At 40.8% G+C, this 18,497-nt stretch overlaps 1 protein-coding gene across 1 annotated transcript; it reads right to left on the bottom strand.

The window, feature by feature from the left end:
- Positions 1-9,206: 9,206 nt before the first annotated feature.
- On the bottom strand, positions 9,207-16,939 carry LOC110493918 (transcription factor 15). The gene is made up of 2 exons (XM_021568516.3): positions 16,249-16,939; positions 9,207-13,808 (listed from the first exon to the last, which is right to left on the bottom strand). The coding sequence occupies exons 1-2, from the start codon at positions 16,744-16,746 to the stop codon at positions 13,743-13,745; spliced, it is 564 nt and encodes a 187-aa protein (XP_021424191.1). The 5' UTR covers positions 16,747-16,939; the 3' UTR covers positions 9,207-13,742.
- Between the last annotated feature and the right edge of the window lie 1,558 nt (positions 16,940-18,497).

Below are 18,497 nucleotides of genomic sequence, written 5' to 3'. Positions count from 1 at the left end.
TTTATGAATGGCCCATGTTCTGAATTCTGTCGCTGTACAGTTTAAAAGTGCTGAACAAATAATCAGGGGTGTAAAGTACTTAAGTAAAAAATACTTTAAAGTACAACTTAAGTAGTTTTTTTGGTTATCTTTACTTTATTTTATTTATTTTTTTGACTACTTTTACTTTTACTTCACTACATTCCTAAAGAAAATATTGTACTTTTTACTCCATACATTTTCTCTGACAACCAAAAGTCCTTGTTACATTTTGAATGCTTAGCAGGACAGGAAAATAGTCAAATTCACACACTTATCAAGAGAACACGTGGTCATCCCTACTGCCTCTGGCTTGGCGGACTCACTAAGCACAAATGCATATTTTGTAAATAATCTCTGAGTGTTGGAGTGTCCCCCTGGCTATCCATAAATTTAAAAACCAAAAAAATGGTGCCATCTGCTTTGCTTAAGATAAGGAATTAAGGGATTTATACTTTTACTTTTGATACTTAAGTATATTTTAGCAACTACATGTACCTTTGATGCTTAAGTATATTTAAAACCAAATACTTTGACTTTTACTGAAGTAGTATTTTACTGGCTGACTTTTACTTGACCAACTTTCTATTAAGGTATCTATACTTTTACTCAAGTATGATAATTGGGTACACTTTTCCACCACTGCAAATAATTATTTGACTACGCCCGTCCTAGCTCGCTCATTAATGTCTTCATCTAAATTGCCTCTATCATGACATAAGGCGAGACCCAGATGCAGACACAGGAGGCAGATGGTTTGAGTCTTACAATGTTTATTAATCCAAAAGAAGTAGTCAAGAGAATGGTCGTGGACAGGCAAAAGGTCAAAACCAGATCAGAGTCCAGGAAGTACAGAGTGGCAGACAGGCGGGTACAGAGTCCAGAAATAGGCAAGGGTCATAACCGGGAGGACTAGAAAAAAGAGAATAACAAAAAGCAGGAGAACTGGAAAACCGCTGGTTGACTTGGAAAAACATACAAGACGAACTGGCAGAGAGAGACCGGAAACACAGGGATAAATACACTGGGGAAAATCAGCGACACCTGGAGGGGGTGGAGACAATCACAAGGACAGGTGAAACAGATCAGGGTGTGATAGCCTCTCTTAAGCCATAGTTTGTACATCTCAATTGTCAGTAGAAACCACATTTGTTTTAGCAAGTCAGCCATATCAGCAGTTTTTTTTAAAGGTGGTAAATGAGGCTGAATGAACTGTTTCACTGCCAGACAAGGCTCTGCTGATAGCCAGGTGTAGCAGTGGTAAGGTGTTGGGACAGCTTTATATAGGCAGATTGTAGGCAGCATTTGTCACTGTTATAGTGCAATTGATCTATTGTTTAGCGTTGTGATATGTAGTGGCTTTGCTGGCATGCATCCCCAAAAATGTTTGGGGTTTGCCCCACTAAGATTTACAATGCTGAAATCGTCACTGTTCCATACACACAAAAAGCTTATTTCTCTCAAATGTTGTGCACAAATTTGTTTACATCCTTGTTTGTGACCATTTCTCCTTTGCCAAGATAATCCATCCTCCTGACATGTGTGGCATATCAAGAAGATGATTAAACAGCATAATCATTACACAGGTGCACTTTGTGCTGGGGACAATAGAAGGCCACTTTAAAATATGCAGTTTTGTCATAACACATTGCTACAGATGTCTCAGGTTTTGAGGTAGCGTGCAATTGCTTGTCCACCAGAGCTGTTGCCGGAGAATTTAATATTCTACCATAAACTGCTTCCAACGTCATTTTAGAGAAGTTTGCAGTATGTCCAACCGGCCTCACAACCGCAGACCACCACTCAGCCCACGTGAGGAGTAATTTCTGTCTGTAATAAAGCACTTTTGTCGGGCAAAACTTATTCTGATTGGCTGGGCCTGGCTGCCAAGTGGGTGGGCCTATGCCCTCCAAGGCCCACCCATGGTTGCACCCCTGCCCAGTCATGTGAAATTCATAGATTAGGGCCTAATGAATTTATTTCAATTCACTGATTTCCTTCTATGAACTGTAACTCAGTAAAATCTTTGAAATTGTTGCATGTTGCGTTTCATTTTGTTCAGTATAGAATCAGTCATGATGTATCATATGCAGAGGTTGTAAGATAGATTGGTGGAACTACAGTGCGGACTGATGGAGCTTCCATGGCTTTTCCTGTACTAAGTGGACCTGGTGCTTCTGCTGATTCTGGCATGGTTTCGAGACTTGTTCGGGAATCTGGCGATCATGAATGTGCTATGTCAAAGGACCCTGATAGTCAATAAAGTTAACTTCATAGCTTTCATTGGTAAGGTTATCAACATGACTCGGGTTGTGGTAGGCAGAAGTGCCAGGTTGAAGGTGATAGTGGATATGGCAAAACAGTTATTGGGGGTAACAGATGTTACTGTCAATGGTTGTTGACATGTTGAATAATCCTACGGATGGATTGTTTCAGCATGAAAAATATAAAGTTTAATGGATTGGGGGGCTTGGGAGTTTTTTTGGGGGGGTGGGGGTAGAAGTTAGTAGTTTATTTTCTTAGTACTATAGAATTAGGCAGACATTGATCGCACACTCCAGAATAATAGGTGGCAGCATGCACCTTCAAAGTGATATCATAGAAGACAAAAAAGACAAAAGAAAGCTGCAGTCATTAGATTTTGACAATGTCAGTAAGTTCTTCCACATAAGCAACTTCTATGTCTTTGCTACTTCAAAAAATGTGTTCAATTAGACACATCATTATTTATTTAAAGGCGACATAATCTGATAGCTAGATACTGATCGGAGCTCCGGTATCAATCGTTGATAAACAAACAATCCAATTTTACTCTGTGTGGCGGCGGTTTGGCACGGCTGCGCTGTGACTAGGTCAGAGATGGTACGAGATAGTGATGGAGAAGAGTGAAGCAAGTTTGGAGCATAGTGGTACAAATCAAAGGGGGAGTAAGAAAGCGAGAGAGAAAGGGAGTAGGGGTTTCAAATCTAATTTTATTAGTCACATGCGCCGAATCCACCTTTCAGTTGAAAAATTCAAGGAGAGCCGCACACTAGGAGCTCAGATGCAATAATTTAATAACCTAATATCCAATGTTTCGACTGCTTGTCTGGTTATTAAGTTATTACTCCGCTAGCCAGCACATCTCCTAAATAGGTGTGTGTTTCTTCCGCCTCTAGAGTAGACCTTACAATCGAATGCTTACTTAAAAAAATGTGTATAACAATAAGAAATAAAAGTAACAAGTAATTAAAGAGCAGCAGTAAAATAACAATATTGAGACTATATACAGGGTCTACCGGTACAGAGTCAATGTGCGGGGGCACCGGTTAGTTGAGGTAATATGTACATGTAGGTAGAGTTATTAAAGTGACTATGCATAGATGATAACAACAGAGTAGCAGCGGTGTGTAATTTGATTAGATGTTCAGGAGTCTTATGGCTTTGGGGTAAAAGCTGTTTAGAAGCCTCTTGTACGTAGACTTGGCACTCTGGTATCGCTTGGCGTGCAGTAGTAGAGAGAACAGTCTATGACTAGGGTGGCTGGAGTCTTTGACCATTTTTAGGGCCTTCCTCTGACACAGCCTGGTATAGAGGTCCTGGATGGCAGGAAGCTTGGCCCCAGTAATTTACTGGGCCGTTCGCACTACCCTCTGTAGTGCCTTGCGGTCGGAGGACGAGCAGTTGCCATACCAGGCAGTGATGCAACCATGCTCTCGATGGTGCAGCTGTAGAACTTTTTGAGGATCTGAGGACTCGTGCCAAATCTTTTCAGTCTCCTGAGGGGGAATAGGTTTTGTCGTGCCCTCTTCACGACTGTCTTGGTGTGCTTGGACCATGTTAGTGTGTTGGTGATGTGGACACCAAGGAATTTGAAGCTGTCAACCTGCTCCACTGCAGCCACATCGATGAGAATGGAGGCGTGCTCGGTCCTCTTTTTCCTGTTGTCCACAATCATCTCCTTTGCCTTGATCACATTGAGGGAGAGGTTGTTGTCCTTGCAGTCACACGGTCAGGTTTCTGACCTCCCTACATACTGACTTTTCATCTGATGTACAACACAAGAGTCAATCTCTCCCTACTAGTATCTGGATGAAAAGGAACCACACACACGCCACTCCATTTTGTCCTGCCTACATCGCTATTTGTGTATAAGGTATTTTGCTACACAATTCACATGGACTGAATTCAACAGTAAGGCCTAGTTTTTTCTTAGATTCCTCGCACAGGGCTCCAATATGTCATGATGTAAAAGCCTTGGTTTCATGCATGTTAACATTAGAAGCCACCTCCCTAAGTTTGTTTTATTCACTGCTTTAGCACACTCTGCCAACCCGGATGTCCTAGCCGTGTCTGAATCCTGGCTTAGGAAGACCACAAAAAAAACTGAAATTTCCATCCCTAACTATAACATTTTCCGACAAGATAGAACTGCAAAAGGGGGTGGTGTTGCAATCTACTGCAGAGATAACCTGCAGAGTTCTGTCTTACTATCCAGGTCTGTACCCAAACAATTCAAGCTTCTATTTAAAAAAATCCACCTTTCCAGAAACAAGTCTCTCACCGTTTCCGCTTGCTATAGACCACCCTCTGCCCGCAGCTGTTTCCTGGACACCATATATGAATTGATTGCCCCCCATCTATCTTCAGAGATCGTGCCGCTAGGTGACCTAAACTGGGACATGCTTAACACCCCGGCCATCCTACAATCTAAGCTTGATGCCCTCAATCTCACACAAATGACCAATGAACCCACCAGGTACAACCCCAAATCCGTAAAAACGGGCACCCTCATAGATATCATCCTGATCAACTTGCCCTCCAAATACACCTCTGATGTTTTCAACCAAGATCTCAGCGATCACTGCCTCATTGCCTGCATCCGTATTGGGTCTGCGGTCAAACGACTACCCCTCATCCCTGTCAAACGCTCCCTAAAACACTTCAGCGAGCAGGCCTTTCTAATCGACCTGGCCCGGGTATCCTGGAAAGATATTGACCTCATTCCGTCAGTAGAGGATGCCTGGGTATTCTTTAAAAGTGCCTTCATCACCATTTTAAATAAGCATGCCCCATTCAAAAAATGTAGAACTAAGAACAGATATATCCTTTGGTTCTCTCCAGACCTGCTGCCATTGACAGGCACAAAAACACCCTGTGGCGTTCTGCATTAGCATTGAATATCCCCCGTGATATGCAACTTTTCAGGGAAGTTAGGAATCAATATACACTGGCAGTTAGGAAAGCAAAGGCTAGCTCTTTCAAGCAGAAATTTGCATCCTGTAGAACAAACTCCAAAACGTTCTGGGACACTGTAAAGTCCATTGAGAATAAGAGCCCCTCCTCCCAGCTGCCCACTGCACTGAGGCTAGGAAACACGGTCACCACCTATGAATCCACGATAATTGAGAATTTCAATAAGCATTTTTCTATGGCTGGCCATGCTTTCCACCTGGCTACCCCTACCCCGATTAACAGCCCTTCACTCCCCACAACAACTCGCCCAAGCCTCCCCATTTCTCCTGCACCCAAATCCAGATAGCTGATGTTCTGAAAGAGCTGCAAAATCTGGACCCCTACAAATCAGCTGGGCTAGACAATCTGGACCCTCTCTTTCTAAAATGATCTGCCGAAATTGTTGCAACCCCTATCACTAGCCTGTTCAACCTCTCTTTCGTATCGTCTGAAATTCCCAAAGATTGGAAAGCTGCCGATGTCATCCCCCTCTTCAAAGGGGGAGACACTCTAGACCCAAACTGCTACAGACCTACAGTATATCTATCCTACCCTGCCTTTCCAAGGTCTTCGAAAGCCAAGTTAACAAACAGATCACCGACCATTTCAAATCCAACCGTACCGTACCTTCTCTGTTATGCAATCTGGTTTCAGAGCTGGTCATGGGTGCACCTCAGCCACGCTCAAGGTCCTAAACGATATCATAACTGCCATCGATAAGAGACATTACTGTTACTGTGTAGCCGTATTCATCGACCTTGCCAAGGCTTTCGACTCTGTCAATCACCACATTCTTATCGGCAGACTCAACAGCCTTGGTTCACCAACTACTTATCTGACAGAGTTCAGTGTGTCAAATCAGAGGGCCTGTTGTCCGGACCTCTGGCAGTCTCTATGGGTACTGATCACCCCCAAAGCCAATTCTTCCTTTTGCCACCTTTCCTTCCAGTTCTCTGCTGCCAAGTACGTCTCTCTGTTTTTAAGGTTTATAACTGTTTGTATGTATTACATTCCTCTGACCCAGATTCTATTGTTGCACTTTGATTAGATAAACTTAAGAGACACCATAGTGCAGGTAATAATGTCATCATCGGAAAAAGGAACAACATTGATAGACTATTTGTCTCTCATGCTCTCTTCCCCTACTTCTCCTTCATAGACTTCCTCTCTCTGTGAGGAGAGGATAATACTGATACAGGCACAAACTGAAGCGTCTGTGTCAACTGAAAGACTGAAAGATTGAAATACAGTTTGACTGAAGCAATAAAGTTGGCTGAGACTGTGGGTGTCCTGAAAAGCGTATTATGTATTATTTATTATTATGAATGTGTTTGCTGTTTGTTTCTGATGACACTGGAGGTCTGTGCATGAGTGCTAATAATGTATCGTGCCAGGTAGGTGAGTGTATTTTCCTGCTACCTGTGTCCGCACGAATCTCAGTACTAACTACCCATAACTAGTGCTTATAACTAGTGTTTTATTTACAGTAGAAGTGTGTGGTGCTGTGGAGGGTAAACGTAGTTCACGCACCTTTTTATTTAGCAATTTTGTTTAAAAAATGCATTGAAATTATAGGGAGAGTAACTTTATTCACAAAGTCCTACGGGGTGACGCCAATAAATTACAGGAAAAAAAGTGTTGTCTTGGACAGTATGAGACAGGTAACATTATAATAATACACAAGTAAGATAATTGCTTTTTTGTCTAGGTTTTGTGAAAATACTGTGAATCTTATCCAAAATGTAATAGACACTTGGTTATCGTCATTAAACAAGGAAATATGAATATGATTATTGATTTAAAGACAGAAGTAAGACAGAAGTATCTAAATAACAAATAAAAATGTTCTTGTCTATTTTGGCATAATTAAACCTTTCTATATATATCTATATATATATATATATATATATATATATATATATATATATATATATAAACATTCATTGTAATGTCATACCAGAGGCCAAATGCAAGGTACTAATGCATTATATGGTTCATTTAAATAGGATATGAACAAAAAAAATGTAAGATGGCCACATAACATTTTGAATTGATTAGACATAGTTTATTGTAACTATGTTTTGACTATCATTTTGGAGGAAGTTATTTTTTCACTTTTGTTTTGGCCACATGGCAACTACCCAGATACGGTTGAAGTCGGAAGTTTACATACACTTAGGTTGGAGTCATTAAAACTCGGTTTTAACCATTCCACAAATTTCTTGTTAACAAACTATAGTTTTGGCAAGTCGGTTAGGACATCTACTTTGTGCATGACACAAGTCATTTTTCCAACAACTGTTTACAGACAGATTATTTCACTTATAATTCACTGTATCACAATTCCAGTGGGTCAGAAGTTTACATACACTAAGTTGACTCTGGCTTTAAACAGCTTGGAAAATTCCAGAAAATGATGTCATGGCTTTAGAAGCTTCTGATAGGCTAATTGACATCAGTTGAGTCAATTTGAGGTGTACCTGTGGATGTATTTCAAGGCCTACCTTCATACTCAGTGCCTCTTTGCTTGACATCATGGGAAAATCAAAAGAAATCAGCCAAGAAATCAGCAAAAAAATTGAAGACCTCCACAAGTCTCGCAAATGGGCCTCCCAAATGGACAATGACCCCAAGCATACTTCCAAAGTTGTGGCAAAATGGCTTAAGGACAACAAAGTCAAGGTATTGGAGTGGCCATCACAAAGCCCCGACCTCAACCCTATAGAACATTTGTATGCAGAACTGAAAAAGCGTGTGCGAGCAAGGAGGCCTACAAATCTGACTCAGTTACACCAGCTCTGTCAGGAGAAATGGGCCAAAATTCACCCAACTTATTGTGGGAAGCTTGTGGAAGGCTACTCAAAACGTTTGCCCCAAGTTAAACAGTTCAAAGGCAATGCTACCAAATAGTAATTGAGTGTATGTAAACTTCTGACCCACTGGGAATGTGATGAAAGAAATAAAAGCTGAAATAAGTCACTCCCTCTACTATTATTCTGACATTTCACATTCTTAAAATAAAGTGCTGATCCTAACGGACCTAAGACAGGGGATTTTTACTAGGATTAAATGTCAGGAATTGTGAAAAACTGAGTTTAAATGTATTTGGCTAAGGTGTATGTAAACTTCCGACTTCAACTGTATTTTAAGAGGCATCTGGACATCTAACAGACAACAGTCAAATGTTAATTCATTTAAAGAGAAATGAATAAAAGCATAAAACAAATACACCCCACTCTATATATATTTTTCAACCCAAGGGGGCGATATGTAACTGTGTAACTGCATCTGTGAAAGTTCTCACTGTGAGTTACAGAAAGGCTATAGTACGCCTACTGAACCTGTGTTCGCACACAGTTGTAAATGTGGGTTGTGTTGCTGTCTACTTTCGGTCTTGCTTGCCACTTCCCACTTCAAAATGGTTAGGCTAGACTGGATCCATATGAAATGTCACCCAGGCCTTGCAGATGTTTCAGATATGCATCTAGGGGTTTGACTGGATACGGTAAAATGACAATTTTTACAAACAACAAACAGAAAGTATCACAGATTATGTGTTTTTTTATTATAGGGAGAAGCTCCTCTCTATCCAATGTAGGTAGCCTAACGTTTACATGTCGGTCCCAGAGGTTATGGGTCAGTGTGCTTCTGTTAGTGAGGCTATTCATTGCGCTCTGTGGGTCCTTGATTGAGGATATCCTCCTAACAATTGCTCCTGGTTTCGAAATGAAATATGGGCCACCTTTTAAGTTTCAGACATCTAGTCGTCTACACTCAGTTCGCCAGAAGTTTCCAATCTACTGTAAAAACAAAAATAAAATGCACACACTCACAAACGTTGGAGAAAGGTGTGAAAGTGTCAGCCGTCTTGAGTGAAAACAAAATAGACTTAGACCGCAACTTACATATTGAGAACTCATTCCTTTAAGTCATTTAGATCATCTCATGTCGAAGTTAGGATATCCAGAAAATAGTTGGTCATTGAGGGTATGGCAAGTAGTTTAATACATTTCTAGAGTGGGTGATTTACATACTGTAAGCTTTTGCCTCAACAAGCACAGAGTTACACATTTGTGGTGATGAAACCATTAGATAGGTACAAGTAATGTTTACAAGAGAGAGAGAGCGAGAGAGAGCGAGAGAATGCTAAACAAGACAAGCATTCCATGCCCTGAGTTATTCATTTAACTTACAGAGGACTCATAGGATTGTGTTTATGGTCGATGGACGTCAAGTCAAGGTCGTATCCATAAAGCTCCTAAAAGTGCTGATATATATATATATATTATATATCATAATGAATAAGATGACATGGACAGAGAGGACCTGATCCTAGATCTGCAGTGCTACTCTGAGAGTGTTTTGTGCATACAGTTTCTGATATTATACAAGCACTTGACCCCCAGTGACCCCATGCTCCTGCTCAAAACAATAATGAACTATTACGCCCTGATGGATGGTTACTAAGGATGGAAGCCTCTTTCCTCCTGAAGGGCTGCTTGCGCACTCATATTGTTTTATTATTTTGATGGGAGAAATCGGGCTCGAAATTAGCCGCCTTTTCACCTCAGCATTAAGGACCCCGCCCAGCGGCAGGAGCGGGAGCCAGGGAAACACAGCAATCAAGGCCCGGCCCTGGCCCCAGCAGACTGACATTGTCTCTAGGCTAATGTCTCAGGGCATTCCTTCACTTCCTCCCTTTGCGTACTGTAGGGAAACAATAGCCCCCAGTGTGTCCACCGGGTGGAGAGTGTGTCAACAGTATCGCTCCTACAGTACACGCACACCCACGCTGGCGCACACACACACCCACCCATGCAGGCACGCGCACACACACATACACATACACACACACAAACACACACACACACTGTTTCCCTCCCTCTGTCTGGCTCTGGTTAGGCCCGCTTGGCTGGATTCAGTTGCTCCCCACACTCCCATCCCTCTTCCACGGAAAAAAAGGATCATGACATCATAAAAAATCAGAAGCATTGTATCCAAGGCCCTGTCTCATGAAAGGGCTGCAGTGCGTGTCTGAAGGCGATTAGCTCTTCTGACATGCAGGTTGGACAGGAAGCTTTAGGTTGAACGGGGGGGATTGTGGATTGTGTGAGATAAGGCACAAAAAGGGTTTGTTTTGGTCGAAGCATGGTGGAGGGAACTGTATCACAATATTAGCCCTATTTGTTCCATGGTTCCCTCAGCAAATGTCTAGCATGTGGCTGGACAGGAATTGAGTAAGTGCTGCATGGGGACTCCTTTGACAAGACAATTTACTTTAAAGTGTATATCTTCCTTTTATTCCGTCTCAACTCAATGGCAGTCAAATGTTCGGTTCTCAACAACATACATGTAAATTCTCTCAGTCAACTTAATAATAAAGGTAAGTAACAACAGCATCCTCCATACCAGGCGGTGTTACAGTAGCCTGCAGGTTGTTGTACTGTAACAGTGTAACACATTTTCTCTCATAACCTTACCAGCTGTTAGGGACTTTGTGAAACAGTACATTCCTCTGGACTATAATACATGATGGAATGCCAGGCTTTCCCACCCATGAATTAAAATTAGAAGCTGGACATCTGGACCCCAGCTCTGCAGGCTGATGTCAGGACTGGCACTGACCCAGGACCTGCTGGCCCCACAGGGAGGGCTTTTGCCGGGTCGGCTGTTCCTGCTTTTCCTTCCTGTTCCTCCGTGACATCTTCCTGCCTCGGAGGCCTCTGGGAGCCATTTGAAGGGGCCCCAGTGGGCCCCAAGACCCAGAGTTACAGTATAAGCTCAGTCAAACAGCAGTTTCTAATTAGTCCCGTTTTGACAGTGTTTTGAAATGTTTCATATTCTTTAAAGCATTTGCTTTAGTCTGCCTGGAGTGCCAGGTGGACGGGGTTTGCATCTTTGCGACTATTCTATTGATTCATTTGCGCCAGGCAAGCTCAATCAAGCCCAGTCAAAGCATGTCAAATGATTTTGAATAGTTTTTGAACCCAGGTCTGTTGGACAGCAGGTGGAGAAGGGACTGGGGGTGCTTTTTATGCAAGTGGACAATTAATTGTACATTATTGATGGGTTGTGGCTGTAACTACAACAATGACACTTTGTAACACTTGCCATTTACAGTAACGTAGTAATTGTGGAGACATGACAACATTCCAAATCTGGTAATGGGAGCTGTGATATTGTAGCCTGATTGCCAGTCTGTTTAGCTAACATTCCACTCCACGGTACATAACATGGAGTACAAGGAGTGGAATGTTGCTTAACAGACAGACAACCAGGCTACTGATATTCTTTTATTGGCCTTATATTATCAGAGTTGAGGTAACCAACCACTCAAACAATGTCACAGCATGTGTGTTATGAGGAAAATACATCATATAAGACTATTTGAAATTACAAGTTGGCTTTATGACAGAGGACTTAAAGAAATGACTAAATCTCATCTTACACAGGTTTAGAGGTGCTTTACAAAACAATAACTCACCTCTTATAAACTCTCTTTCTCTCTCTCTCACTGACACACTCAGACATACAAAGGCATGCACACACACACACACGCACCCACACACATACACACAGCTCTCTGACCCCTCCATACCTCTCCAGCTCCGGAGAGTTGTGATTTACGCCATTAACATATCAGCAGCTGTGTTTTGCTCAACACAGGCTGCTAGGTGATATTAGGTGTGACTAATTAATAGCACATGTGCATTAAAACCAGCAAGATTTACTCAAACACACCAGTGTTAAAGCCCTGCAGCTTACTGCTTCCTGGGATCCTCTGCAGCTGTTGAAATACAGCTTCAATAAGCCAAAACCATTGAATGGTTTATACTCTAAGTGCACTTTACTGCAGACTTGCGAATTGCTAGACATGGATCTGAAACTCAACCACTGAATTTGTTCAATTGGTAACACTTTACTTTATGCCAACAGAGACAATGCATTATGTGATAATCATTGTAAACCTTGTCTTGAAAATGCATGACTGACCCCTTTATAATGTCTTTTAATCATCTCATAATGAGTTTGAGTCAGTGGAAATGTTGATACATATATAGTAGTGCTGAGCAATTAAAACAACATATTTTCCGGTTCTTAAACAAATAATTGACCGACGTTGGTTCAATTTAAACTTGTGCGGCGCAGACACGGAGACAGAAGAGAGAACGCGCGATCGAGAGGGAAGTGAAGCAGTTGCTTCATGAGCCTGAAAATGCATGATCTAAGCGATTGATAGTTATTCAGCAGTCATAAAAGTATGCCTTATTTACTTTGAAGAACTACTAAAATCGTGATTTTGTCAGATTGCAGAGGCAGCTGCTCTATAGAGATAAGATGATGACTGAAATAATAAAGGCATCAAATAAAACAATTATTTTATGAAATTCATCTGAATAAATGATGGTCAATTAAGTGATAAGCAGTAATGGGCAGTCACAACCATCCAAAGACTTGTATTAAATGTGTTATTCTGTGTTACAGCATTCAACCCACATAATGCATAGTGCATTTAATGTAACACTTAATATTAGAAACTGAAATCGAAAACCATGATTACATTTTTTTTTTATAATCGATCTGAAACTGAACCAACCTCAAAAATAACTCATAGATACATGACATTTTTAAGCCTTATTATAAGACATTAATAGAGGCTCCTATATGTGTTTACAGAAACAGGTTATAAAGCATTAACTAAAGTGCAGGATTTAACTAAAGTGTTACCAATTGTTCAACTCACTACCTTTGGCTTATACCATCTTTTCCTGATATTGGGCATCGGTCCAGCAATGTGCCATACGTTTTGATAGTTTCCATGAGTAATCATTAGTCTTGACAAAAGATCTACCGACACCATTCATGTTGCCTTTCCTGTTTTCCCTTTAACTTTTTAGAGCAAATTCAGAGCGTGATGTTTCAGAGTGATTCATGTTTTTTTCTCACACACTGACATGTCCTATCCTTATTAGGCTCAAAAGGCCTTTGGTTGGCCAATCTCAGAAATTTTGAAAAGGCCCTATCTCGCGCACTTCCTTAGCAAAGATTCCTTAGCATTGCTGAAGGATAAGGTAAACTGTATTGGAAATTCCCAGACATACTTTATCTTTAAAAAAATCTGTTTGTTGGTAGACATTTTGTAAGTTATATCAAAATAACACCACAATATTGTTGGTATTGAGGGGCTGAAATAAAGACTAGGGACAACTATGTAAAAATAGAATTTTAAAGCAAAATTCAAAATGATGTTGAAAAGGCAACCAAATAAAGTGTAATTTATGACAATGTTCCTCCAAAATCACATTTTCCATAACCAGCATTGCGGCAGAGAGGAGTAGCCTTTTCTCACACAAACAAATTCCTGAAACGCGTCTTTTTGACAGTCTTTTCCCAAAGTTGGAGGGCATTCTGGCCTATGTGGTGGTATATGTACAGTGGGTGTGTTAGCTAGAGTTTTTTTCCCTGAGGTGCTGACTTGAATTCAACAATCCTTGATGTCTGAGAGCCGTCTATTTTCGGCTCATTCGTAGTGCACTGGCTCCACGTATTTTCAGACAACCCCGACCATCTTTCCCCTGCAAAAACAAATATCATGTTAGGCCAAAAAGTTGCAATAACATCAGAATTGATTTCTGTCCTGAAAATTCTGTGGTTGGAAACATCTGCGACCAAAACATGAATACTACATGCATATTTGTCTTTGGCTTAAGAAGAGCCTATAAAAAATGATTTGATGAAACATTGAATTTGGCCTTACTGCTATTAGCCCATAGAAATGCATTGAATAACATGGAAAAACAGATATTCAAAAAACAATTCTAAAGGAAGTTTGTTTTGAAGTGTTTGGACTTTATCTGAGCAATACAGTATAAGAAAGATGAGGAAACTCCCCTCCAAAAATGTTTAACACATATTTAACCACTTTTTTTAGACAAAAAATGACTTCTATGACATAGACTGACCAGGTGAATCCAGGTGAAAGCTATGATCCCTTATTGATGTCACTTGATAAATCCACTTCAATCAGGGTAGATAAAGGGGAGGAGACACGTTAAAGAAGGATTTTTAACCACTGAGACTGTGTATGTGTAATTGATATCAACAACCCCTCGGCCCCTCCTCAGTTTTTTATTTAAAGGATATCTTAGCAAACTGAAAATGAAATGAATAATACATGACGTCCCAAACGGGATAATTTGCCATTCGGTTGTTTTCTCTCAAGAAGATGTTTGACAGATTGAAGCTGAACTGATGGATACCTATTATGAAGAATCTTCATGTGACCTGGCAAGAAAGTATTTTGTTATCGTCCTAGTAATGTTTTTATGCCATATTATCAGTGTGACATTAACTATGTTTGACATTTATGTATTTGGATATACTGGAATAACTAGACTACAAACCTAATACTAATTTTAAGTGGCCAATCAAAACAAGTCTAAGGTTAATTAAACATGATACTATTAGTAGAGGATATTGAATGCAACAAAAGTAGACTATAGTTAAGCAATAATTCCTGAGGGGGTGTGGTATATTGCCAATATACCATGGCTAAGAGCTGTTCTTAGGCATGACGCAACAAGGAGTGCTAGGAAACAGCCCTTAGCCGTGGTATATTGGCCATATATCACAAACCTCTAAGGTGCCTTATTGCTATTATAAACGGGTTACCAATGTAATCATAACAGTAAAAAATACATGTTTTGTCATACCCATGGTATGGTCTGATATACCACGGCTTTCAGCCAATCAAAATTCGGGGCTCAAACCACCCAGTTTATAATAACATATATATATTTTTTAAAGGAGATCCCTTTGACCATGTTGAAGTTATGAATTACACTTTGGATGGTGTATCATTACACCTAGTCACTACAAAGATATAGCTGTCCTTCCTAACTCAGTTGCCGGTGAGGATGGAAACCCCTCTGGGATTTTACCATGAGGCCAATGGTGACTTTAAAACAGTTACAGAGTTTAATTGCTGTGATAGGAGAAAACTGAGGATACAACAACATTGTAGTTACTCCACAATACTAACATAAATGTCACGAGTCAAAAGAAGGAGGCCTGTACAGAATAAAATATTCAAAAACATGCACCCTGTTTGCAATAAGGTCACTAAAGTAAAACTGCAAAACATTTGGCAAAGAAATCAACTTTATGTCCTGAATACAAAGTACTATGTCTGGGGCAAATTTCAACACAACACATCACTGAGTACCACTCTTCATATTTTCAAGCATGTTGGTGGCTGTATCATGTTATGTATGCTTGTCATCGGCAAGGACTTGGTAGTTTTTTTAGGATAAAAATAAATGGAATAGAGCTAAGCACAGGCAAAATCCTAGAGGAAAACCTGGTTCAGTCTGCTTTCCAATAGACACTGGAAGACAAATTAATATTTCAGCAGGACAATAACCTAAAACACATTCACTGGAGTTTCTTACCAAGACGAAATTGAATGTTCCTGAGTGGCCTAGTTACAGTTTTTACTTAAATTGGCATGAAAAATCTATGGCAAGACTTGAAAATGGCTGTCTAGCAATGATCGACCGCCAACTTGACAGATCATGAATCATTTTAAAAAGAATAATGTGCAAATATTGTACAATCCAGTTGTGCAAAGCTCTAAAATACTTACCCAGAAGACAGCTATAATCGCTGCCAAATGTGATTCTAACATTGACTCAGGGGTGTGAATACTTATATAAATGAGATATTTTTGTATTTCATTTTCAATAAGATTGTAAACATTTCGAAAAACATGTTTTCACTTTGTCATTATGGGGTATTGTATGTAGATGGGTGAGAATAGTTTGTTTGTGTAATCCATTTTGAATTCAGGCTGTAATACAACAAACTGGAATACGTTAAGGGGTATGAAGACTTGCTGAAGGCACTGTACACTACTAGGCTGTCAAGGGTGCCATGCTGCCTGTCTAGTCTACGATGTAAAATAGTATAAATATCTTTGGAATTCATACTTGACATTGCACTGTCATGCACGCTTACCCCTTTTCGCTGGTTGCTCAAGCAAAAGGTACAGATAGTTCTGGGTTGCTTCCTCTCTCCATGTCCTTGCGCGCGGTACACTGCACTCAGGCACGGCTGCCCATCCTCACGCCCGTCACCAAGCACCAGAACGTTGGCCAAGTGTGAGATGTAGCTGGACGCCAACCGGAGCGTTTCAATTTTGGAGAGCTTTCTGTCCACCGGCTCCGTCGGTATGAGTGTCCGGAGCGCGGTGAATGCGGTGTTGACGCTCTGGGTCCGGTCTCGCTCCCTGGCGTTGGCTGTGTTGCGCTGTTTGACCACAACAACCCCACCGACTCCCACCATGCGGGAAAGCTGCCGACAAGTCTTATCTGAAGAGGCACAGCATTCATAGCTCTGGTCAGAGCTGCCGTCGCTCTCGCTGCGGTTCTCCTCATCGTCCGAGATCATGTTGAGATCAGGAGGGTAGGAGGAGAAGGGGTGAGTTGCCACCGGCCGAAGCATTGTAAAAGCCATTATAAACTAAAGTATAACCCAATTACAATGAATTTAGTATTCCTTAGATAATAAGCCTACAGTTTAATATGTGCTCATGGACAGCCGTTGAGGTCAGAACTTGCATAGGAATACCCCCTCGAATAGGAAAAAAGTGTTTTGACATATCCTCATAGTTTGGTGTTGCCAGATGGTTAACAGTGAGTGCTTGAGTAAGCTCTTATAGCCAGCCCACTGTAGCTCAGCAGAAGGGGATGGGTTGTTTGGGACATGGAAACCAATCTGTCCAAAAGGACCAATTAAACTACAGTCCAACAGGGACCATAGCCCCCCAAAATTATATTATAGACTATAAACAACTTGAATTATTTTAATAGGTCAGTATCATTTGAATAAATTGAAGCATTATTTGCATGATATGGTGAAGCCAAGTACCTTAACTCCTCCATGGAGTTGAGCGCAGACTAGAGTTTAAAAAAAAAATAACCTCAGACTCCTCGGAGTTGATATGCTTTGACTCTTCAAACATGTAAGTTCTTAAACCCTTACCGTGTACATATGTTTGTCCTCTGTTGCTGTGTGCCTGCCTTTGTTTGCTGAAATCCATACTTTTTAATAAAACAACCACCGACTGTTTCCTTGTTGAGATTCAATTGGCACATGCACGTTCTTGCTGAGCTGCCATCTTGATCAGCAGCAATGAGGAAACAGTCTGTGTCTGTATTTGGTTCACGTTTTATTAAAAAGGTTTAAAAATGAACATGTTTTAAGTATTGACGCCTAGTGACTCAAAGAAGTCAGAGGTTCATTAAAAAAAACTCTAGTCTGTGATAAACTCTGTGGAGGAGTTGAAGAACTTGGCTAGATAATAATTTATTTAATCCCCATTTGTATTTGTATTTATTAGGGATCCCCTGGCAGCAGCTACTCTTCCTGGGATCCAAACACATTAAGGCACTTACATTACACATAAAACAAAAGATAAAACAGTACATCATATAACATTGTTACACCACCATATATCTGCAACACAAAATGTATGATATCACCATACAACAATATTACAATGTACGTGTGTAGAGTGCGTGTGCTAGTGCATGTGTGCGTATGCGTGTGTCTGCACCTGTGTGTCTCTTCACAGTCCCCGCTGTTCCTTAAGGTGTATTTTGATCTGGTTTTTTTTCAATCAGATTCTACTGCTTGCATCGGTTACCTGATCTGGAATAGAGTTCCAAGTAGTTGTGGCTCTATGTAGTACTATGCGCCTCCCATAGTCTGTTCTTGATTTGGGGATTATGAAGAGATCTCTGGTGTCATGACTTGTGGGGTATGCATGAGTGTCCGAGCTGTGTGCTGGTAGGTTAAACAGACAGCTCAGTGCATTCAGCTTGTCAACACTTCTTACAAAAACAAGTAATGATGAAGTCAATCTCTCCTCCACTTTGAGCCATGAGAGATTGACATGCATATCATTAATGTTAGCTCTCCGTGTACATTTAAGGGCCAGCCGTGCTGCCCTGTTCTGAGCCAATTGTAATTTTCCTAAGTCAATCTTTGTGGCACCTGACCACACGACTGAACAGTATTCCAGGTGCGACCAAACTAGGGCCTGTAGGACCTGCTTTGTTGATAGTATTGTTAAGAAGGCAGAGTAGCGCTTTATTATGGGCAGACTTCTCCCCATCTTAGCTACTATCAACATGTTTTGACCATGACAGCTTACAGTCCAGGGTTACTCCAAGCAGTTTAGTCACCTCAACTTGCTCAATTTC

The sequence above is a fragment of the Oncorhynchus mykiss genome, chromosome 17 (assembly GCF_057628025.1).
Source record: "Oncorhynchus mykiss isolate SJ-2025 chromosome 17, ASM5762802v1, whole genome shotgun sequence".
In the NCBI taxonomy this organism is placed as follows: Eukaryota; Metazoa; Chordata; class Actinopteri; order Salmoniformes; family Salmonidae; genus Oncorhynchus; species Oncorhynchus mykiss.
The sequence above is the reverse complement of the archived record's forward strand: the minus strand, read 5'-3'. Positions and strand labels throughout refer to the sequence as shown.